We start from the raw sequence: 26,057 nt of genomic DNA on the forward strand, positions 1-26,057 counted from the left end.
TGGAAAGAACTGAAAACTGCTGTTCACAAATGCTCTCCATCCAACCTCACTGAGCTCGAGCTGTTTTGCAAGGAGGAATGGGAAAAAATGTCAGTCTCTCGATGTACAAAACTGATAGAAACATAGATGGTGAGTTGGTGGTTGAAGATATCCCCCCAAAGCGACTTACAGCTGTAATCGCAGCAAAAGGTGGCGCTACAAAGTATTAACTTAAGGGGGCTGAATAATTTTGCACGCCCAATTTTTCAGTTTTTGATTTGTTAAAAAAGTTTGAAATATCCAATAAATGTTGTTCCACTTCATGATTGTGTCCCACTTGTTGTTGATTCTTCACAAAAAAATACAGTTTTATATCTTTATGTTTGAAGCCGGAAATGTGGCAAAAGGTCGCAAAGTTCAAGGGGGCCGAATACTTTCGCAAGGTACTGTATTTCATTAACGGAGTGAGGAGAATGTAGCCGCATGGGAAAGGGAGAGGAGAAAAAAACCTAGATGTAGAATACAGGTTTTATGTGGTTAAAAGAGTGGCTTCAAATTCAGAAAAGGCCTGAGGGCACGCACTCATCCATCTGCCCACGCCCTCCCCCGTCTCTACCCTTCATGCCCCTAACAGGGCTGTGTCCCCCGACCCTCCCTCCTCCCTTCCCATTACCCTCGCATCTGGACCACCCCCTCAGAGTGATAACAATCTCTCCTAATCCCCTGTGAGAGTAGTGAGCTGCTGACCTCCCCCTGCCCCCTCCTCCCTCCCCTCCCTGTATCTCCGGTACAGATCAGTCAAAGCTCACCTCTTGCATGGGCAGCAACATCAGCTTTTACACGCACAATCCTGACTGAGATACAGAGCCTGACAGACAAACAGATAGGAGGAGACTGTGTGTGTATGGCTGCACCGTGGCTTGTGCTGCAACACCTAGAGATAGGAGGGGATGGGGGACGGGAGAGGGGTATGCTGATAAATGAAGGTTAAATAAATAAAAATCTCAGTTTCAGATCATTGTCTTACACTGTCCTGATTGGTTGGGAGGTTAGGTTATTCAGGGAAGCCATTAATAACAATTTAAATGTTGTGTTGACACATTCCTTGTTAGGGTAAATCCCTGCCCAAGGGGTGATGCCATGCACCCATGGTTTTATAACCTCTGACCCTGGCTCCTTGCCGTAGACTACACTAACAGGTTCAGCCAATGACAGACAAGGTAGTTTTCAACAGCAGACAGAGGGTCTGTAGGGGGAGAGGAGAGGAGACGGTCTGTGGGGGTGAATTGTTAGATACTACTGCACTGTTGGAGCTAGGAACACAAGTATTTCTCTACACCCGCAATAACATCTGCTAAATATGTGTATGTGACCAATAAAATGTGATTGGATGTAAGGGGGAGAAGAGAGGACAAGGTCTGTGGGGGAGAGGAGGTCTGTGGGATGAGAGGAGAAGGTCTGTGGGGGAGAGGAGGTCTGAGGGATGAGAGGAGAAGGTCTGTGGGGGAGAGGAGGTCTGTGGGATGAGAGGAGAAGGTCTGCGGGGGAGAGGAGGTCTGTGGGATGAGAGGAGAAGGTCTGCGGGTGAAGAGGAGAGGACAGTCCTTTACACTGATCTGAGACTAGGCAACACACAGTGATCTGACACACATACTGTATAAAGGGATGCAGATGCACACACACACACACACACACGCACGCACGCACGCACGCACGCACACACACACACACACACACACACACACACACTAAGAGATCCAACACAGAAACATTAGCTATAAAGACAGTGTATGATCTCAGAGTCCTAAAAATAATTACGCCATATGAGCTGGCTTGTCAGAGATGAGAGCTACTGTCTGGCAGGGAGTCAGCACCAGCCAACAGAGAGGACTGTGGGTATATTTATATTTTGCACCACAGGAACACAACAGCAGGACATGACAGGTTCAAACGGATCAAACAACCACTAACACACAGTTAGACGCACTCACATACAGTAGACGCACACACTTACTGTAGACGCACACACTTACTGTAGATGCACACACTTACTGTAGACGCACACACTTACTGTAGATGCACACACTTACTGTAGACGCACACACTGACTGAAGACGCACACACTTACTGTAGACGCACACACTTACTGTAGACGCACACACTTACTGTAGACGCACACACTTACTGTAGATGCACACACTTACTGTAGACGCACACACTGACTGAAGACGCACACACTTACTGTAGACGCACACACTTACTGTAGACGCACACACTTACTGTAGATGCACACACTTACTGTAGACGCACACACTGACTGTAGACGCACACACTTACTGTAGACGCACACACTTACTGTAGACGCACACACTTACTGTAGACGCACACACTGACTGAAGACGCACACACTTACTGTAGACGCACACACTTACTGTAGACGCACACACTTACTGTAGACGCACACACTGACTGAAGACGCACACACTTACTGTAGACGCACACACTTACTGTAGACGCACACACTTACTGTAGACGCACACACTTACTGTAGACGCACACACTTACTGTAGACGCACACACTTACTGAAGACGCACACACTTACTGTAGACGCACACACTTACTGTAGACGCACACACTTACTGTAGACGCACACACTTACTGTAGACGCACACACTTACTGTAGACGCACACACTGACTGAAGACGCACACACTTACTGTAGACGCGCACACTTACTGTAGACGCACACACTTACTGTAGACGCGCACACTTACTGTAGACGCACACACTTACTGTAGACGCACACACTTACTGTAGACACACACACTTACTGTAGACGCACACACATACTGTAAGCAACACTTACTACATACACAGAGAGCAGGAGCACTACCATGAGAGGCAGACAGTCTCCCTTTCTGCTCATCTCACATAGCCAGGCAGATCACATTGATTGAACTTGATTAATCAATGTGAAAATAACGAAGCAAAGCCCCGATTAGCTTGAGAATAATTCATATTGACAGCAGCTTGAACTGCAGCACCGTCCAAATCTGGGTCAATGCTCTCCGCTCAGATGTTGAATGCTCTTGGATTGGTCCACTAACCATCTAGTCTACTACATTTGAACTATACAGTATATAACATTTCCATTGGTAAGAAAACTCTACTTCACTACCAGTCCAATGATTGGAGATGCCAAGAGAGGAGATGGGGGAAGTACGGTTTTACAAATAAGGGATGATCAAAGGAGATCCCATCCCCTAGAGAAGGAGGAGCCCCATTAGCCCATTCTGGCAAGGAGAGTTCCATTCTCACACATGGGTGGGTGTCTCTCACGTCTCCTGTCAAAGCCCCTCTCCCCCCTCCTCTTTCTGTGGTGGCTGAATTGAAAGAGTGAACATATGTAACCTTTATTTAACTAGGCAAGTCAGTTAAGAACAAATTCCTATTTACAATGACGGCCTACCCCGGCCAAACACGGACGAAGCTGGTACTACTGGTACTACTGGTAATACTTGTGCTACCATTGCTACTGGTAATACTGGTACTACTGGTGCTACCGGTGCTACTGGTAATACTGGTGCTACTGGTGTTACTGGTACTACTGGTGTTACTGGTTCCCGAGTGGCACAGTGGTCCCTGGTTTGAATCCAGGCTGTATCACAACCGGCCGTGATCGGGAGTCCCATAGGGCGGTGCACAACTGGCCCAGCGTCATCCGGGTGTGGCACGGGTACGCCGTCATTGTAAATAAGAATTAGTTCTTAACTGACTTGCCTAGTTAAATAAATACATACTGGTAATACTGATACTACTGGGAATCATGCCTGCTGATGGCTGCTCCACTGAGTGTCAAATCTCACACGTTCCTCGCCCCCCAAAAAGTCCCACAAGGGGAGGGGGGCAGTGTGTGGAAATGTGTGTGTGACAGAGAGAACAAAACACTCAGGGAAGAGGGACCCCTTATGCCACTCACTCTGAATTCAGCCATGTCAAAGATCACTCATTGAGACCAAAGTGCCTAGTCTCTGATGAACTGTAGATCGACAGCAACTGTCCTGTACCAACCAATATTTAATAAGGTAACAATTATGTTATATGAAGTATTAAAAACCAAAGGGTTGTTCACAGAGTATTGCTTTGACACTGAAATTGATGTCAAATTGAAGTTGCAGCCTTGATGTAAACGTCCTTAGCCAGGCCAGTGCTACATTATTGTCTCTGTCTGGAATGCTAGCCTAATGGCACAGACAACCAGCCAGCCAGTCAGACAGCCAGCCAGTCAGACAACCAGCCAGACAACCAGCCAGCCAGCCAGTCAGCCAGCCAGCCAGTCAGACAACCAGCCAGCCAGCCAGCCAGCCAGTCAGACAACCAGCCAGCCAGTCAGCCAGCCAGTCAGACAACCAGCCAGCCAGCCAGCCAGTCAGACAACCAGCCAGCCAGTCAGCCAGCCAGTCAGACAACCAGCCAGCCAACCAGTCAGACAGCCAGTCAGACAACCAGCCAGTCAGCCAGTCAGACAACCAGCCAGCCAATCAGACAGCCAGCCAGTCAGACAATCAGTGATAGAGTCAACAGAGTCAACAGCATCACAGCATTGGTCTTTTTTGGAATACTTTTGGAATGTGTTTTGTCCCAAATGGCACCCTGTTCTGTGGGCAGGGCCCATAGGGCTATGGTCAAAAGTAGTGCACTAAATCAGGAATATGGTGTCATTTTTAAAGCCAAAACAATGTCTATTTTATGTGACAAAATAACAATTGTAATAACCAGCCATTCAGCAGCAGGCTAACCCCTATCTCTCTCTATAATGTTTCAGTCAACGCAGTGCCTGAAATTGTTACAATAATCAGAGCAAAATCCTGATGCAGATATAGCTTTTATGTGACTTCTAAAATTAGAATTAAACTTCGATAAAGATTAGGATGTGTCCTGCTAATCTCAAACTCTTGGTCTCAATGTGTTAGCCATCATTAGACTATGGGAGTAAATCACCACTGTCTCAGTGTTAGATTAATATTATTTATTAAATATTCATGCATGCTGCTCCATTTCAACCTCCCATATGGCCTCTGTTGTCCCTTCCTATACCCCCTGGCGCACGGACTCACACTCACACATGCATGTGCACGCGCACAAACACACACACACACAGGCCTCAAGGGCGACTGCAATCAAAGAGGACAGACAGACAGGCAACACGCTTCCTACTGCACTATCAAAAGCCCATACTGCTTTGGGCTATGTTATGTGTGCTTTTTACTGTGCATCTCAATGGAAAACATCAGTGAGCAGAGCAGGCATCAGGGGGGGATAAAGTCAAGCAAAGTCTGGAAATGAAAGAGATTAACATCAAAGGAGTTACGATGCACCGTAAAAGACCACTGGGATGGTGTGTGTGTGTGTGTGTGTGTGTGTGTGTGTGTGTGTGTGTGTGTGTGTGTGTGTGTGTGTGTGTGTGTGTGTGTGTGTGTGTGTGTGTGTGTGTGTGTGTGTGACAGGGGGTGGGAGCTGCGAGATTTAATTGTATTTTATTTTTTAAACATTTTCCCCACACAGTATTTAGTACATACATCATGACATGACATCCCTGTTTGCTGTCAACCTCCCAAATGATGTTCCTCTTTCCCTCAATTTCTGCAATTTGAAGACAGAATGAGACATGACTGAATTGAGACCAATGTTCCCTCTAATTATTTTTGGCACTGAGCAAATTTCAGGTCTGCTGAGAGCAAACTTGAACATTGTGAAAATTCTGAGCAACTTTCAGCATGTGTTTACTGTGAACACTGAGGCTGTACCTGTTTTAAGTTACAGTTAACAGTGGCCATGTAGGCTATTGTGGATATGTCATACTAATGTAGCACTACAGTACCAGAGTGGCCTATCATTTAAAAAAATTGAGAAAATGCATCCCACAAAATTTTCAGCCTACAGTAGCAGCCAATGTGTGGTGTTCAATGTAGGCCTACATTCCATGAGACTTTTGAAAAAAAAACATGCAGGGCTTGACATTAACCGGTTTATCCACTTGTCCTTCAGACAAGGTGACTGAAAATGTTGTGTTGTTTGATGCAAGAAACCACTCTACAAAATAAAATGCATTATTATTGCATACCATTATTACAGAGAATAATGCTACCCTCTGTCTATTGGCTACTTAGCTAAGTCAAGGCTGTCTCAAAATACTATTGCTGACTGCAAATTATCTATAACTGGGCAAATTATCTATAACTGGGCTGATAACTCACTAACTAGCAAAGGATATGAACAAAATGTGCACAACTGGAAGCTGCCACTTTGATCTCAAAACAAGTGCATCTACTCACAACTGCTCATGCTGTAAACACAGTCCAGTTCAAAGTAAATGGTATTGATCCATATATGGCAATGATCTATTTGCATATATAAACCCCACCTCTTTAAGGAATACCTAGGATAGGATAAAGTAATCCTTCTCACCCCCCTTAAAAGATGTAGATGCACTATTGTAAAGTGGCTGTTCCACTGGATGTCATAAGGTGAATGCACCAATTTGTAAGTCGCTCTGGATAAGAGCGTCTGCTAAATGACTTAAATGTAATGTAAATGTAATATAGGCCTACTGCAGCTCTGATTGTTTATGCCTCACCGGTCTATGTAAAGTATGGGCTTAGTAGTGCATGTCAATGCAATAGAATTCTACTCCGATACATTCTGCCTACAACAAAATCTCTTGCTTAGTTCACTTCTTTCCGGTATGTTGCATTAAAAGTGGATAATATTGCATTGATTCGATCACAATTGCCACAGTAAAGGGAAACGTTGATAGTGTTAACAGGGAAAAATCTAAAACAGTGGTCACCGACCTTGTCTGAGTCCAGATCACTTTGAGTCAAAATTCTAGCCGACCTCTACCGCTCAGATTTGTTTTTAACATGACTTAAAAAATGCAAGCCTATGCAACATTAACCAATTAAAAACAGTACTGTAGCAATGACATTTTGCAGTAAGCTATAGGCCCAATACATTATTATTGTATATTGTCTTTGCTTGAAGCGTTCTTCCAATAAATTGGTGGCGCAGTGGTCTAAGACACTATATGTCAAGGCTAGAGGCGTCACTACAGACACCCTGGTTCAAATCCAGGCTCTATCACAATCGGCCGTGTTTCCGAGTCCCATAGGGCGGTGCTCAATGGGCCCAGTGTGTTTAGGGTTTGGCCTGGGTAGGCCGTCATTGTAAATACACATTTGTTCTTAACTGACTTGCCTAGTTAAGTTAATTGATTGTTGTTTGGGACATTAATTACATTTATAATTCAACGTTTTAGGTAGGCTATATGATCCCACTGATAATAGATCCATTGTTGTATTATTTGTGAGGATACATTTAAATAATTTGCTTTTTATTTTTACTTTACTGTGCTGATGGTGCCTGCATCTAATAGTCAGACTCAGTGGATGGAGAGAGCAGCAGATTGAGGGTCTGCCTCAACATCCCTCCACTCTCCCTTTCCTCCACTGACACTGACCAAAAAGGGACACTGTCTTCCAGCTGTTGGCAAAACTGGTGTTGTACATCATTATTTCTGTCTCATGCACAACCTTATGTTGTTACTCTTATGAACAGAGAAAGTTAAATATTCCTTAATATTAAAAAAGACCCATGCCGCTAATAATAACAACAAAGCCAGCCTATAGATACCGTTTTCTACTCATTCATTACAGCTGCAGTGCTTGTTGTAGCGGAAATAGGAAGAACGCGTATTTTATGGCTTATAAAAGTTTTGATTACAAAGTGTTGACAGTGCTGAGTAACAACTTAAACATGAACTCACTCATAAAAACAGCAGCTCTTTGCTGTATTTGTTGACAGTCTCTCTAGTCATGGTTTTAAACATTTTGAAATCTCACAGTATCAACTTTGCTGTAGCTTTCTTTTATGCCTGCTACGTTACTGCAAACACGGTCATCTGAGCCATCCGATTGGCCAGCGATAGACATTATTCTATCGTAGTCTTCTGCTGAAAAACATATGTGTTATGGCTTTACACCCCCTGATATATTGTAGAGAAAGAGTTACATGTCTATCAGAACACAAAGGGTGTGTTCATAATCCAGGTAGAATCAGGTTTTTCAGTTTTTACTAACAACTCGCAACTGGCTTTGAATAAAGCAGCTTAAAGGGAACATTGACTGTGACATAATGAGACACAATGAGACATAATTGAGTTGAGACATACTGAGGCACAATGAGACATGATTGAGAACTATGATTTGTTCTTTACACTTTGGTTTCTCTTGCCTTCAGCAGAGATGACAGATTCACCTTCAGACAGTCAGGGAGAGACAAACCCTCACATGATATTTCATTAAGTGCTTTTATTCATTCTCTTGCTGCATTTAGTCATACTGTCTGTCTGTCTGTCTGTCTGTCTGTCTGTCTGTCTGTCTGTCTGTCTGTCTGTCTGTCTGTCTGTCTGTCTGTCTGTCTGTCTGTCTGTCTGTCTGTGAGTCCAGGGCGGTGATCAAACAGTACAGGAAAATCACAAGAGAGGTAGACATTCTGGTGGAACAATAGGGCCCAATGAGTCTGGGTGTGTCTGTCAACAGTAACCCTTCTATTCAATTGGTTTAAATGTGATGTAATAAATAAATCTTTATGCAAGGGAAGTTGAAGGCAAGGAATGGATCCAAAGTTCTTAAAGATTAATTTCATTCATTTGACTGGTTGAAAGAGTTGCATGGACTCCTGCTGCTTCTAACATGAGCTTTTGTATCAAAGAATCTCCTACTCTTACACAAGGACTGACTGGCAATGAATTCAAATGGACATTCTTACATAATTAAACACGCATGTGTACAAATTGGTGTGTATAACCCCTTCCATAATTGTTTGACCCATGTACAAAATGTCACAGCCATTGCATCAGAAGGTATAGAATGTGGCCCGTAGCAGAACAATAAACGGTAGTGATCACATGACTTCAGGGTCGGCCAGTTAGAATAGACACTGGACTTTGGTCGCATGGATTCCTTCTTAGGAACCCACAAATCCCTCATATCAGTTAGTTACCATTAACATCATAGACAGAAGCCAGACAACGCCAATTTATTGGCTGTCACTAAGCAGGCAGGATGTGTCCTGCCTTATTATTGATTTCCGACCACTGAGGCCGAATATGCTCTAGTATTTTTCAGAGCACAGAGAGGGAGGGACTGGATCTAGTTGTGGTAGTAATTGATGTAGTTGGGAGCAGCTAATGAGTAATAATGACCATTCACTGTGTCCAAATAAGCAATATGACACAACATAGGGATACATGAGCTTAAGTGGAATGAAGTCTGTATCAATCTCTCACCTGCTGTTGAATTTCTCTGGGTGCTTCTCTCTCATCAAGTGGAAGCGGTGAGCAATGGAGGCGTCCTATAGGGGGAGACATAGAGCTGTATTAGGCTTTTACTGGGGCATTACCTTCCACTTTTGTGATTGTGGTCCTGGGTCTGTGTGATCCTGGGTCTGTGTGATCCTGGGTCTGTGTGATCCTGGGTCTGTGTGAACCTGGGTCTGTGTGATCCTGGGTCTGTGTGGTCCTGGGTCTGTGTGGTCCTGGGTCTGTGTGATCCTGGGTCTGTGTGATCCTGGGTCTGTGTGATCCTGGGTCTGTGTGATCCTGGGTGTGTGTGATTCTGGGACTGCACTAGGCTTGATAACAGGCTCATAATGTCACCACCCCAAATCAAATGTTATTTGTCACATGCGCCGAATACAATTGATTGATTTATTTTATTTCATCTTTATCTAACCAGGTGGCCAGTTGAGAACAAGTTCTTATCTACAACTGTGACCTGGCCAAGATAAAGCAAAGCAGTGCAACAAAAACAACAACACAAGAGTTACACATAAACAAACCTACAGTCAATAACACAATAGAAAAGAACATTTGAAAAATCTATGTACAGTGTGTACAAATGTAGAAGATGTGCAGATTTTACCGTGAAATGCTTGCTTACGAGCTTAAAAATAAAAGTCACTATATAAGAAAGCTGGGTTGGAACCCTTTTCCATCGGCGCCATCGTCAAACCTATCCTCCTGCCCACCCCTGTGTTGTGTGTTTGACCCCATCCCTGGAGGACCTCTGGGGGCAGGGGTAGACATAATCAGTCAAATGGCTCCAACACTAGGATGTGTGTTCTCCAGAGCCTGCCTCAGCTCTGCAATGACCTGAGGCCAGAATGAGCTCACTCATATTAGTCTTGTGCTCTGGACATGGCACAGAGTGAGACATGACCACTGTCTAGGATTGAAAGCATTACAATAGATAAATAAGTGATTTTATCAGAAGGAGACAGGAGGCTTTCCGGTAATGGGCAGGTGGAGAGAGGACAGGGTATGGAGGAAATTGTTAAATGAGCAATGAACGTCATGTCCAAAAGAGAGAGAGACAACTGGCTTCCTACCAGTTGTGGTGATGGTGTTTATGAGAATGGTAACAAGACTGCAATGAAGATGGCAGTTATTTTGGTCATTTCTATCTGCTCCTAGAAATAAATGGACAAAGACCCTTTGGAAATTTCATCAGGTCAAACTTATTCTCAACAACGAAAAAAAAGTCCCTGTCACTAGTCACTGATGTTGTCCTGGTGACATTGCACAAATTGAAGCTAGAACACGTTCTGCTAACACAAAGAAGGATTAAAGCAACGGCAGTGTCAAGATAGAGAGACACGAGCGGGAGAAGAGAGAGACAGAGAAAGAGAGCCCTGGAGAGAGAGAAAGAAAGCGCCAGAGAAAAGACGAGGGAGGAGAGGAGATTGGAAAAGACCGGAAGGTATGGCACGTCGCATCACCCTCACCTCTTTACCTTCCTCCCACTATCCACTGGAGCCTCCAACATCTCCGGGGCCCCTCATTAAACCTCTCCAGGGCCCTCCCTCCATCAAACCTAGCGTATGTCCCACGACATCAGCAACTATTGTGTCCCAAAATATCTCTGCACCTGCCAGCCTGGCATGGCTCAGTGGCTATGAACATGGAATCCATTTAAACAGGAACCTGGGGAAACAGGTGCTATTGGCGGTCTGGATGAACACCATAAACCATACAACACATACTAGGCATAGTGATTAGAAGATGGGGGGTGGGGGGAGTTGGTTTGTTGTTAACTCTAGGCCTTGTGCCATGTTTAAAAAAGGGAGGGAGAGCGGTGGAAAGAAATCAGGACATTTGATACATTGAAGGACTGCATGTTCTGTATCTAGGGTGTGAAGGGGGAGGAGTGGACAAAGAAACAAATCACTCACTAGAAAAGAAAGGTTTTCAACCCATTTTGGGTAGTGCCCTTTCGGGAAAATGAATGTGTCCTGTGGGGATGTCATCGGCAACCTCTGAGGGAGATTCAGAGGAAAAGTGGGTGTCACCCCTATCTCCCCGCTCTCAATCCTCACCCCTATCTCCCCCTCTCAACACTCACCCATATCTCCCCCTCTCAACACTCACCCATATCTCCCCACTCTTAACCCTCACCCCTATTTCCCCCCTCTCAACCCTCACCCCTATCTCCCCACTCTCAATCCTCACCCCTATCTCCCCCCTCTCAACACTCACCCCTATCTCCCCACTCTTAACCCTCACCCCTATTTCCCCCTCTCAACACTCACCCCTATCTCCCCCTCTCAACCCTCACCCCTATCTTCCCCCTCTCAACCCTCACCCCTATTTCCCCCCTCTCAACACTCACCCCTATCTCCCCCTCTCAACCCTCACCCCTATCTCCCCACTCTCAACCCTCACCCCTATCTCCCCCCTCTCAACCCTCACCCCTATCTTCCCACTCTTAAACCTCACCCCTATCTCCCCCTCTCAACCCTAGCCCTACCTCCCCCTTAACCCTAATCCCTATCTCCCCCTCACTCCCCCCCTCAATTCTAATCCCAATCTCCCCTCTCACTCCCCCCTCTCAACTCTAATTCCTATCTCCCCCTCTCTCACTCCCTCCCCTCAACCCTAATCCCTATCTCCCCCTCTCCCCCCAGCCCTAATCCCTATCTCCCCTTCTCAACCCTAATCCATCTCCCCTCTCACTCCCCCCTCTCAACCCTAACCCCTATCTCCCCCTCAACCCTAATCAATATCTCCCCCCTCTCAAACCTCCCCCTATTTGCCCCTCTCACTTTCCCCTCTCAAACTTCTCCCCATCTCCCTCTTTCATTCTTCCCTTTAAACCCCCCTATTTTCTCCCTCTCAACACTCACCCCTATCTCCCCTTTTCACTCTCCCCTCTCAAACCTCACCCCTGTCTCTCCCCCTCTCAACCCCTGGACACAAATTAAGATCAAGCCTGGTATAAACTCATTGGAGAATCCCCATTGAAACAGCTTTTCAATAAGAGATATGAAGATAGTCAAATTGAACTGGAGCTCTTGATCTACATGTCCATACAGGGTCATAGCGAGCCTATCATAGTGAGCCGCTGTGCCGCTGTGGAGTCCATCTGTGCCCCTGTCATCATAGCTGTTGGTAGCAGGTGTTAACACGACTCGCTGGGGACCTGTTCCTGTGAATATGGGAGTGTGTGCTTTTATGGAAGCAATGCATGCTGCTTCCCTCCAGAGTTCATTTGTATAATTTGGGGTTATATACAGTGTCTTGTCTTTGTATATCTGTGTGAGGTTGTGTGAAGTTGTGGGAAGTTGTGTGAGGTTATGTGAGGTTATGTGAGGTTGTGTGAGGATGTGTGAGATTGTGTGAGATTGTGTGAAGTTGTGTGAGGTTATGTGAAGTTGTGTGAAGTTGTGTGAGATTATGTGAGGTTGTGGCAAATTGTGTGAGGTTATGTGAGGTTATGTGAGGTTGTGGCAAATTGTGTGAGGTTATGTGAGGTTATGTGAGGTTGTGGGAAGTTGTGTGAGGTTATGTGAGGTTATGTGAGGTTGTGGCAAGTTGTGTGAGGTTATGTGAGGTTATGTGAGGTTGTGGGAAGTTGTGTGAAGTTGTGTGAAGTTGTGTGATATTATGTGAAGTTGTGTGAAGTTATGTGAGATTGTGTGAAGTTGTGTGAGATTGTGAACTTGTGTGAGATTGTGTGAAGTTGTGTGAGATTGTGTGAAGTTGTGTGAGGTTGTGTGAGGTTGTGTGAATTTGTGTAAAGTTGTGTAAAGTTGTGTGATATTGTGTGAAGTTGTGTGAATTTGTGTGCGATTGTGTGAAGTTGTGTAAAGTTGTGTGAAGTTGTGTGAGATTGTGTGAAGTTGTGTGAGATTGTGTGAAGTTGTGTGAGATTGTGTGAGGTTGTGTGAGGTTGTGTGAGGTTGTGTGAAGTTGTGTAAAGTTGTGTAAAGTTGTGTGATATTGTGTGAAGTTGTGTGAATTTGTGTGCGATTGTGTGAAGTTGTGTAAAGTTGTGTAAAGTTGTGTAAAGTTGTGTGAAGTTGTGTGAGGTTGTGTGAGGATGTGTGAATTTGTGTAAAGTTGTGTAAAGTTGTGTGAGATTGTGTGAAGTTGTGTGAATTTGTGTGAGATTGTGTGAAGTTGTGTAAAGTTATGTGAAGTTGTGTAAAGTTGTGTAAAGTTATAGTAGTGTGTATCTGTGTATATATAGCTAGTAGTGTATCTGTGTATGTATAGTAGTGTGTATTTGTGTATATATAGCCAGTAGTGTGTATATGTGTATCTGTGTATATAAAGCTAGTAGTGTGTATCTGTATGTGTATAGTGGTGTGTATCTGCTTATGTATTGTAGTGTGTATCTGTGTATATATAGCTAGTTGTGTGTATATGTGTAAATGTGTATGTATAGTAGTGTGAATCTTGTCTATACAGCTGGAAGTGTGTATTTGTGTATCTGTGTATGTATAGTAGTGTGTATCTGTGTATATATAGCTAGTAGTGTATCTGTGTTTGTATAGTAGTGTGTATTTGTGTATATATAGCTAGTAGTGTGCATTTGTGTATCTGTGTATGTATAGTAGTGTGTATCTGTGTATATATATATACAGCTAGTAGTGTGTCTGTGTATATTACATTTACATTACATTTAAGTCATTTAGCGGACACTCTTATCCAGAGCGACTTACAAATTGGTGCATTCACCTTATGACATCCAGTGGAACAGCCACTTTACAATAGTGCATCTAAATCTTTTAAAGGGGGGTGAGAAGGATTACTTTATCCTATCCTAGGTATTCCTTAAAGAGGTGGGGTTTCAGGTGTCTCCGGAAGGTGGTGATTGACTCCGCTGTCCTGGCGTCGTGAGGGAGTTTGTTCCACCATTGGGGTGCCAGAGCAGCGAACAGTTTTGACTGGGCTGAGCGGGAACTGTACTTCCTCAGTGGTAGGGAGGCGAGCAGGCCAGAGGTGGATGAACGCAGTGCCCTTGTTTGGGTGTAGGGCCTGATCAGAGCCTGGAGGTACTGAGGTGCCGTTCCCCTCACAGCTCCGTAGGCAAGCACCATGGTCTTGTAGCGGATGCGAGCTTCAACTGGAAGCCAGTGGAGAGAGCGGAGGAGCGGGGTGACGTGAGAGAATTTGGGAAGGTTGAACACCAGACGGGCTGCGGCGTTCTGGATGAGTTGTAGGGGTTTAATGGCACAGGCAGGGAGCCCAGCCAACAGCGAGTTGCAGTAATCCAGACGGGAGATGACAAGTGCCTGGATTAGGACCTGCGCCGCTTCCTGTGTGAGGCAGGGTCGTACTCTGCGGATGTTGTAGAGCATGAACCTACAGGAACGGGCCACCGCCTTGATGTTAGTTGAGAACGACAGGGTGTTGTCCAGGATCACGCCAAGGTTCTTAGCGCTCTGGGAGGAGGACACAGTGGAGTTGTCAACCGTGATGGCGAGATCATGGAACGGGGAGTCCTTCCGCCGGGAGGAAGAGCAGCTCCGTCTTGCCGAGGTTCAGCTTGAGGTGGTGATCCGTCATCCACACTGATATGTCTGCCAGACATGCAGAGATGCGATTCGCCACCTGGTCATCAGAAGGGGGAAAGGAGAAGATTAATTGTGTGTCGTCTGCATAGCAATGATAGGAGAGACCATGTGAGGTTATGACAGAGCCAAGTGACTTGGTGTATAGCGAGAATAGGAGAGGGCCTAGAACAGAGCCCTGGGGACACCAGTGGTGAGAGCGCGTGGTGAGGAGACAGATTCTCGCCACGCCACCTGGTAGGAGCGACCTGTCAGGTAGGACGCAATCAAGCGTGGGCCGCGCCGGAGATGCCCAACTCGGAGAGGGTGGAGAGGAGGATCTGATGGTTCACAGTATCGAAGGCAGCCGATAGGTCTAGAAGGATGAGAGCAGAGGAGAGAGTTAGCTTTAGCAGTGCGGAGCGCCTCCGTGATACAGAGAAGAGCCGTCTCAGTTGAATGACTAGTCTTGAAACCTGACTGATTTGGATCAAGAAGGTCATTCTGAGAGAGATAGCGGGAGAGCTGGCCAAGGACGGCACGTTCAAGAGTTTTGGAGAGAAAAGAAAGAAGGGATACTGGTCTGTAGTTGTTGACATCGGAGGGATCGAGTGTAGGTTTTTTCAGAAGGGGTGCAACTCTCGCTCTCTTGAAGACGGAAGGGACGTAGCCAGCGGTCAGGGATGAGTTGATGAGCGAGGTGAGGTAAGGGAGAAGGTCTCCGGAAATGGTCTGGAGAAGAGAGGAGGGGATAGGGTCAAGCGGGCAGGTTGTTGGGCGGCCGGCCGTCACAAGACGCAAGATTTCATCTGGAGAGAGAGGGGAGAAAGAGGTCAGAGCACAGGGTAGGGCAGTGTGAGCAGAACCAGCAGTGTCGTTTGACTTAGCAAACGAGGATTGGATGTCGTCGACCTTCTTTTCAAAATGGTTGACGAAGTCATCTGCAGAGAGGGAGGAGGGGGGGGGAGGGGGAGGAGGATTCAGGAGGGAGGAGAATATAGCTAGTAGTGTGTATCTGTGTATATATGGCTAGTAGTGTGTATCTGTGTATATTTGCAGTTGAAGTCAGAAGTTTACATACACTTAGGTTGGAGTCATTAAAACTCGTTTCTCAACCACTCCACAAACTTCTTGTTAACAAACTATAGTTTTGGCAAGTCGGTTATGACATCTACTTTGTGCATGACACAAGTAATTTTTCCAACAATTGTTTACAGACAGATTATTTCACTTATAATTAATTCACTGTATCACAATTCCAGTGGGTCAGAAGTTTACATACACTAAGTTGACTGTGCCTTTAAACAGCTTGGAAAATTCCTGAAAATTATGTCATGGCTTTAGAAGCTTCTGATAGGCTAATTGAGTCAATTGGAGGTGTACCTGTGGATGTATTTCTAGGCCTACCTTGAAATCAGCCAAGACCTCAGAAAATAAATTGTAGACCTCTACAAGTCTGGTTCATCCTTGGGAACAATTTCCAAATGCCTGAAGGTACCACGCTCATCTGTACAAACAATAATACGCAAGTATAAACACCATGGGACCACACAGCCGTCATACCGCTCAGGAAGCAGATGCCTTCTGTCTTCTGCCTTAGAAATGAATGTACTTTGGTGCGAAAAGTGCAAATCAATCCCAGAAAGAAAAGCAAAGGACCTTGTGAAGATGCTGGAGGAAACGAGTACAAAATGATCTATATCCACAATAATACGAGTCCTATATCGACATAACCTGAAAGGCTGTTCACTGCTCCAAACCTGCCATAAAAAAGCCAGACGACGGTTTGCAACTGCACATGGGGACAAATATCATACTTTTTGGAGAATTGTCCTCTGGTCTGATGAAACAAAAATAGAACTGTTTGGCCATAATGACCATCATTATGTTTGGAGGAAAAAGGGGGAGAATTGCAAGCCAAAGAACACCATCCCAACCGTGAAGCACGGGGGTAGCAGCATCATGTTTCAGGGTTGCTTTGCTGCAGGAGTGACTGGTGCACTTCACAAAATAGATGGCACCATGACGGAGGAAATTATGTGGATATATTAATGCGACATCTCATGACACCAGCCAGGAAATTGAAACTTGGTCGCAAATTGGTCTTCCAAATGGACAATGACCGCCAAGCATACTTCCAAAGTTGTGGCAAAATGGCTTAAGGACAACAATGTCAAGATATTGGAGTAGCCATCACAAAGCCCTGACCTCAATCCCATAGAACATTTGTTGGCAGAACTGAAAAAGTGTGTGCGAGCAAGGAGGCCTACAAACCTGACTCAGTTACACCAGCTCTGTCAGGAGGAATCGGCCAAAATTCACCCAATTTATTGTGGGAAGCTTGTGGAAAGCTACCCGAAACGTTTGACCCAAGTTAAACAATTTGAAGGCAATGCTACCAAATACTAATTGACTATATGTAAACTTCTGACCCACTGGGAATTTGATGCAAGAACTATTATTATTCTGACATTTTACATTCTTAAAATAAAGTGGTGATCCTAACTGACCGAAGACAGGGAATCTTTACTAGGATTAAATGTCAGGAATTGTGAAAAACTGAGTTAAAATGTATTTGGCTAAGGTGTATGTAAACTTCCAACTTCAACTGTAGCTAGTAGTGTGTATCTGTGCATGTACAGTAGTGTGTATGGTTTCTATGTGGGTTCACAGACAGAGAGACAGATAGGAGGGAAACAGCCACCACCCCTCAACCTATCTGGCCAGGTGTCACTCAGCACGGTCATTCATTACCGAGGTAACCCGGTCGGGCCTGGCAGCCGCTATCTTCCCGTCACTGATACTTCCTCTGACCTTCAGTGTGTTGCCAGCACTACTCCCTTCATTTCTCTCTTCCTCCCCCACCGCTCCTCTAACCTTCACTTCCTCTACCCTCCCTAGAGGCCTGGCCTGGAAGTCCTCTGAGCAAGCACTACACAACCTGCTGTTGACACACAGGTCAGGTCACTGTGGATCAGATCCCCAGTCCATAGAGTAACACAGTGGGTAAGTAGCTGTAATAGCTGTAACTAATGCATAACCAGCCAGAAGGCCAGAGAGCATTACATGACGGGGCCAGAGCCAGGCACTCCCAGGCCCTCTCTTCTTCTCATAGCTAGCTAGAGAGCCACGCTTGGAGAGCAGATGGCTTGTTGATGGCAGGAAAGATAGTCAGGTTTCATCGTTCTCTCACACCATGAAGTGATCGGCTTCCTCAGACTGAGGGGCTGGGGTGAGGAAAGTGTGAGGAAGGAGTGAGGACACTTCTTTAATGGCTGCTGACATAGTGTGATTTCCCTCTCGCTAATTCTTCAGACAGATTCTTTCCAGAGTGATGGTTGGGAATGGGATCACTCAGGGCTCAGGGATAATGTAATGCACTTTAGGAGTGTATGGAGTGCCTATAATGCCTAATGTAAAGGCAAGGCAGGGAGGGAAGCCTTGGAGATTTCTATGGGGATGTGTGACTGAAGTGGGGCTCAATTGTTTGAATCACAGGGGGGTTAAGGGGGCAAGGCAAGGTAGGGAAGGAAGTTTTGACATTTTCCCTTGGGATGTGGGACTGAAGTGGGTTCAGGGATTGGGTTGAAACCCAAGGTGCCTGCCACACGTACATGTAGGTTGGTGGCTTCTTAATTCATTGGGGAAGAAGGGTCCATGGCAATGGCTGGAGCGTAATTAGTGGAATGGCATCAAATACATCACACATTTTCCATGTGTTTGATGCAATTCCATTCGCTCCGTTCCAGCCATTATTATGAGCCATCCTCCCCTTAGCAGCCTCCTGTGATGTAGACTCCTCTCCAATCTGATCTGTGTGTTTATAGTGCTGACTGAGAGTTAATGTTAATGCAGTCTCTGTATAGTGAAGCCTTCTCGTTAAAGGCTTGTTTTCCTCAATCTTCAGTCAGCGTCATTGTATCCAGATCAAACTTAGTTGACAATGACCAGAGTTGTTAAACAGGAATTTGATAGATCAAAATACTTCATGGTCAAGATTTTATATGAAGTTCTTCTCAATATGGATTTATGTTCGACTCTTCTTAGGATGTAGGTTGCATGATTATTAGATTTAATTTGTTATTTAATATGATCAAGCTTAAGTGTGTACTTAATGCAAAGAACTGATGCCCAAAAGCATTACAAAGTCATCTGAGGCAGACAACAAAATAGCACTACCACAAAGCATCTTTATCTCCAGCCTAGAGCGTTCTCCCAGTCACTACAACTACCATGTCATCTACAATTAACTTACTGTGCAAGAAACAGATGACAGTTGAGATTTGAAAATTGGCCTTGAGAGCGCCAACGCCATGGCAACCCAATCCCCGGCCTTTCGAAGGGAAGGTCTGTGAGTGTGATGGCAGGAAGTGCTGCCCCAATATGGGTATGGATATTGAACCCGATTCTGGGCCACCAATGATTACAACATTATATGGCGTGACTGAGTCACAGTGCTAGCGCTCGTTTGCTCAGGTGTCATTGGTGCCCAGATACACAGCCATCTGTCCCTGGCTGCTGGAGTCACTGTGATGCGATCTGTTGCCCTGGGGAAGGGCCATGCCGTATTGGATCATAGTGCCATCTACAACATAGGAATAGCATTGGTCTAAGCGGATTACATAAACACAGAATCCTTCAAAGGGATCAGAATTTGAGCTTAAAGGGTCCTCTGAGAAACACAGAATATATATATAGTTTAGTGGACAGTAAATGGACTGTAAATAACAATTATATCATCAATAACAGTTTAAAACATAGCCAGCGCTTCTTTAGACATGGTGTACAGCCGGGATAGATACTAGACAGTGGCTGCAACCAAAGTGTGGACCATTCTGGCACTGGCACTACCATCCACCAGCCCACATCTGAATCACATAGAGGGGGTCCCCTAGCCACACCCTGGCCATTCTGACACAGGCATCACATGGTGGAGAAACATCCATTGTCTAGATAGAAAGGTCAGAGGCTTGGCCATTTGCTGATATAATACACGTTATAATTAGAGCATGTTGTCTTTCCGTTCAGTCAGCAATATGCTGAGATCAAGTACTGAAATCAGTAAGCTGCTTTCGAAAGAGTTCCTAGCCTGATTTCTGATCTGTTGGTGCTATATTATCTGTATTAGCACATAGGAGCTGTCTGTACAGTACAAACAGATCCAGGACCAGCTTGCTAGGGTGTACCCATAATGCAGCAGTAACAAGAGGGTAGAGTCCTTGTGTTTGGCAGAAACCTGGTGAATATGTGGCAGGCGTGGGACCAGTGGGATGCCGGGTTGCATAACATCACAGTAGTCCATGGTAACCCTGCCAAGCTAGCCCCTTCCTCCCTGCTCCTCATCCTACCTGTGATTGGTCCAGACATATTATGTACCAATGACACTTCGGCTTAGTCCCACTATCTACTCCTGATGTGTATTTTTAGGCGTCCGTGCAATGGTGCCTGGTGGGCTTGAAGAAAATAAAGACAGGAAAGACCATAAAAGGGATTGTTCCCTTCAAATTAGGTGCTGCAGGCACCTTATAGTTAAGCAACCGTAGCTTTAATGACAGATATAGGAAACATCCATCTGAAGTGTCAGGGATTGACAGAGAGACAACAAGACAAGAACTGAGACAGAATTAATTTGACCTCGTCCCTCTGGTCCCTCTGGTCCCTCTAGTGTAATACGTTTGTGGCGAGCCCATCGTAGTTTGTTTCAACAAACGAGCAAAGAGTAGAGTGATAACAAGTTGCTAAGCAACAGGGACAATGGCGATGTTGGTTCCTTCCCTTTAAAAGGGGAAACAGTAATGAACCTGCTTGAGAGGCTAAGAAACCACCAGTGATTTTGCAAATTGTTTAACTCCTGCTGGTATAGGCAATCCCATACTGTAGCATAGTACTGGGCCTATGTCCTGCTTCTGTTTTGATCTGAATATGGAAAGGCAGGTAGGATTGTGTGTGTGAGTGTTTTTAAGGATACAAATTTGAAGTTGGAAATTGGTTCTGCATGTGATGAGTTCTGCATGTGATTGGTTCTGCATGTCAACAAAAATTTCCTGGTGAACCTGATAAACAGAGTGTGTGTGTGTGTGTGTAAACGTGTGTGTGTGTGTGTGTGTGTAGTCTGTTCTCTCACCACTCCGATGGAGAAGTAGTTGTTGACGATGCTGTTGGGGACTGGGTCTCCCTTCTCCTCCTTGTCTACAGGGATAATGTCGATGTTCCATCGGTCCAGCATCATATCTGTGCTGTGTTCTATGTCCCGCAGGAACTTCAGCAGGCTGCCTCCCTCATAACCTACAGGACCGGACAGAGAGACGGGTGAGACGTGACACAGGGAGATACAGCCATCACACACAGACCCAGGCTCTCAGAACAAGTTTTATTAATTCAATAAGATCTAGTATTCATCAAATTGTATAGTGCTTTCTGTATTCCATTTCACGTGAGGTCAGAGGCCTTGGATTCCTAGAAGCAAGCAAAGAGAAAACTAAGATTGAGTGGTGAGAAGGGAGTACATCTGAAAGCCTCACACTGACAAAACAGCCTAATGGCAGACAGTATGGGTGTACACAATAGAGTCATTGTGGCCTTATGTCCCAGAGGGGATGAAGAGGAGTTGGTAAGTAAGTACACTGCCATGGGATAACCTCCAGGCCTCTCTGAGAGAGACTCTTGGTAAACTCCAAAAAATTCTGTGTTAAAAAACACCCAATTTGGGTTCTTTGGTAACCCAGCACTGGGTAAATATTGGACAACACACGCTGGGTTATTTTGACCAAGCCAGTAACGTGAATAACCCAACATGCTGGGTTGTTGGGATTACCCTAACATGGTTTAATTTAAATATTAGTTGGTTATTTTTTACTGTCATGCTGGGTTGACATGCAGCTGGGTCTTTCTTAATGTACAGTAATATAAAGTTATTTCAGGAGGCCATGGCTTATTAGAGGTGTGGCTTTCAGATAGATCTTATTGACAACCTGTGAGAGTTTTTTGCATTTTACAAAATCTTCTAGAGTATTAAGATTACTTATTACATATTATAATAAGGTGGTATCTTTCCCAACAACTGGATTTGCATAAGCTTTTATAAATTTCTGTAAGCCTGATTGAAGCTACAAAAATGCCAATGTTCAACCTTAACATGTGATAACTATACAACAGAACAGAAGAACTTGAATTACATACACTCTAATAGGTGGCTAAAAATAACTATCTGAAAGCCACTCCCTTACTAAACCTTGCCTCCAGTCTTCTGATCCGACCTGCTGGATCACAATAACCCAGCATCAACAAACCAAGTGACCCAATGCCTGCCACCCAGCAGTTGGGTCAACCAAATTAACCAGCAGTTGAGTCAACCTAACAAGCCAGCATTTGGGTCAACCAAACAACCTAGCATTTTTTAGAGTGTAGAGGTAGACAGTAGAGGCATACACAATAGAGTCATCATTATACTGTGTCATGGGATAGAACTCCCGAACCCCGGGGGGCTCCGGTGAGCGAGTCCTCTGTGTTGGAGACCAAGTGGGTCTGAACCATTACTCTAATGATGACTGTGATCAGTACTGCTGAGAGGTGGACCGGGGTGTTCGGGTTACACCAGTGGCTGTCATGGAGGTGTGAGCGTCTAATGAGGACCCATCACTCAGAGCACCAGGGGACTTTAACACTCACATGGCGACCCATCCTGAGAGCCAGGGTTCATGTGTGATGGCACTTGTTCCCCCTACTGTGCTCCAGACCTGGGTTCACGTAATATCTGAAATCTTTCAAATAATGGAACTTTGCTTGATTTTTCAAAAACAATGTGAACCCAGGTCTGCATCAGGGGACGTTGACACTGAGAGCCGAGGCCCATGTGTGATGACGCGCATTTCCCCCCATGTGCTCTCCAACAGTCTGAGCTCACACTTTTCCTCCCTCATGTACATTTCCTAAATCACAGAGGGAGAAAGCAATGATGATGTAATGTAAGAAGCCAATTAGCCTACTTTATACCCTGAAGATTTAACAAAAAGCTCACCGACTACGTATGGCACAATAGCATGCTCTTTCATGTTTGCATACAAGCATATTCCACTATACGTGATGCACACATATGCTTACATACAGCCCTGTCCTGACTGATATAGTTACAAAACAGGCCAAAAACATCTGTCATATAACATCTGCCAGTTAACAGGAGATCAATAGGAGATTGTATCACCAAACCCAATTTAGATGATTGGTTTACTATGCTAGGAATTCAAACGCATGTGCAGTATGTTTCTACAAACAGACGACTGTGACACAGTACATCCCTCACAGTCCCAGCTTTTGTATCTACTACTGTACAATCTGTAAATATGGTCATAACACTTAAATGTCTTCATAGAAACAATCCAATTGCTTTTAAAAATATATTTTTGAGAAGATAATGTATTCAACTGGTGCTTGGTCAAAAAGCCCCTGGGAACTAACTGTCCATTTAGTTTCCAAACATCAGATCATAAGCCCGCTGCCTGGCTAAAGTGCTCAGCTGGTCTCTACTCTACACAAGCCAGGGTTAGGTCAAGCAGTCTGTCATAATCAGGGTCGCAATCATTGGCCAAAAAACAGGCCCAGTCAATGACAAGCAGGGATTATATAAGAACTCTGCTTTGCATTATAGAACACTTTCAAATGAGCTCTATGAGGATGTGTTTAGGACAGTGGAGGCTGGTGGAAGGATATATAGGAGGACAGCTTCATTGTAATGGCTGGAATGGAATTCATGGAACGGAGTCAAACATGTGGTTTCAATATGTGTGAAGTGCTTGATACCCATTTATTTCATTCCAGCCATTACAATGAGCCTGTCCTCCTATAGCTCCTCCCACCAGCCTCCACTGGTTTAGAACCACAAGAACTCAACAGGTGCATTGTGAAGATATTGAGGAAAATATTGCTGATGGGAGCTTTCAGTGAGTAAAATAATACTCACACTGCGATCTATGTACACACACACACACACAGACACACACACACACACACACACGCACGCACGCACGCACGCACGCACGCACGCACGCACGCACGCACGCACGCACGCACGCACGCACGCACACACACACACACACACACACACACACACACACACACACACACACACACACACACACACACACACACACACACACACACACACACACACACACACACACACACACACACACACACACACACAGCTTCTCACCTCCGCCCCAGCGTAGACATCTTGCCAGGTCGTTCCCTGTGCCCAGAGGGAGGATAGCCACAGGGGGATCTTTTGCAAAGTTGGCCTTGTCTGCAGATGGACAGATAATGATAAGATAATAATTACAATTCTGATGGAGAATTAATTCCTCTGAATTATTTCAGAGAAAGAACATTAAGGTGTAGCCAGAGTACTGTACAGTATAGTATTATAGTGTTCTATGTTTATCACACACACACACACACACACACACACACACACACACACACACACACACACACACACACACACACACACACACACACACACACACACACACACACACACACACACACACACACAGCTATGAAGGTGGACATATTTTACTGTGTTCATGTATAATGAATGAGTTTAATCCAATAGATTGAGACACACCAATACAGTCTAAGATCCATCCCACTGTGCCGTCCCCTCCACATGCCAGCACCTGGAAATTAGGGACATCATGGAAGAAGTTGAGCCTGTGAAGACATAAATACATAAATATACAAATACACACACATAAATACAGAGAGACAATACAGAAATAAACGATGGAAAAAGAAGGAAAAGCACGTCAGAAATCAGCTCAATGTAAGAATTCATAGAATCAAACTACTTCTGGGAAACTTTGAACACAAACAACAACATGAAGAGTTATCTATCCAAAACAGAGATGTATAGATAAACCACTCTATAACAAAGAACAAACAGCAAAAACATATACATGATCAAATACAAATCTTAGAATACACTATTAAAGACTACCAAAACCCAACAGATTCTCCAATTACATTGAATGAACTACAGGACAAAATACAAACCCTCCAACCCAAAAAGACTTGATGGCATACGAAATGAAATGATAACATATACAGACCACAAATTCAAATGGTTATTCTTAAACTCTTCAACATTATCCTGAGCTCTGGCATCTTCCACTATATTTGGAACCAAGGACTGATCACCCCAATCCACAAAAGTGCAGTTAAAATTGACCCCAATAACTCCTGTGGGATATGCGTCAACAACAACCTTGGGAAAATCCTCTGCATTATCGTCAGTGATGGAAAAAGTACCCAATTGTCATACTTAAAGTTAAGATACCCAGTAAAATACTACTTGAGTAAAAGTCTAAAAGTATTTGGTTTTAAATATTCTTAAGTATCAAAAGTAAATGTAATTGATAAAATGTACTTAAGAATCAAAAAGTAAAAGTATAAATCCTTTCAAATTCCTTATATTAAGCAAACCAAACGGAACAATTTTATTGTTTTTTCAATTCACGGATAGCCAGGGGCACACTCCAACACCCAGACATAGTTTATAATCGAAGCATTTGTGTTTAGTGAATCTGCCAGATCAGGTAGTAGGGATGACCAGGGATGTTCTCTTGGTAAGTGCGTGAATTGGACCATTTTCTTGTCCTGCTAAGCATTGAAAATGTAACAAGTACTTTTGGGTGTCAGGGAAAATGTATGGAGTAAAAAATACACCATTTTCTTCAGGAATGTAGTGAAGTAAAAGTAAAAATTGTCAAAAATAATACTTATTTAAGTACTTATACATAAAAAACAACTTAAGTAGCACTTTAAAGTATTTTTACTTAAGTACTTTACATCACTAATTATCATTAACAGCAGATTCATACATTTACTCAGTGAAAAGAATATACTGAGCAAATGTCAAATTGGCTTTTTACCAAATTACCATATGACAGACCACGTATTCATCTTATACACCCCAATGGACAAACAAACAAACCAAAACAAAGGCAAAGTCTTTGTTCATGCTGTGTTGAGTGCAAAAAAACTCTTGACTCAATTTGGCATAAGGGTCTGCTATACAAATTGATGGAAAGCAGTGTTGGGGGAAAAACATACAACATTACAAAATCCATGTACACAAACAACAAGTGTGCGGTTAAAATGGGCAAAAAAACACACGTTAATTTCCA

General features: G+C 44.3%; 1 protein-coding gene across 5 annotated transcripts in view; it reads right to left on the reverse strand.

The window, feature by feature from the left end:
- Positions 1 to 26,057, reverse strand: part of LOC118386425 (diacylglycerol kinase beta-like) — a 171,169-nt gene that overhangs the window by 38,974 nt on the left and 106,138 nt on the right. For all 5 annotated transcript variants that reach the window (XM_052522797.1, XM_052522800.1, XM_052522799.1 and 2 more), the window contains 4 exons: positions 24,497 to 24,582; positions 24,083 to 24,172; positions 20,999 to 21,159; positions 9,329 to 9,393 (listed from right to left, as the gene is read on the reverse strand). In XM_052522797.1, the coding sequence (XP_052378757.1) occupies positions 9,329 to 9,393; positions 20,999 to 21,159; positions 24,083 to 24,172; positions 24,497 to 24,582 (402 nt within the window). The remainder of the gene's footprint in view (positions 1 to 9,328; positions 9,394 to 20,998; positions 21,160 to 24,082; positions 24,173 to 24,496; positions 24,583 to 26,057) is intronic.

The sequence above is a fragment of the Oncorhynchus keta genome, chromosome 7 (genome assembly GCF_023373465.1).
Source record: "Oncorhynchus keta strain PuntledgeMale-10-30-2019 chromosome 7, Oket_V2, whole genome shotgun sequence".
Taxonomy (NCBI): Eukaryota; Metazoa; Chordata; class Actinopteri; order Salmoniformes; family Salmonidae; genus Oncorhynchus; species Oncorhynchus keta.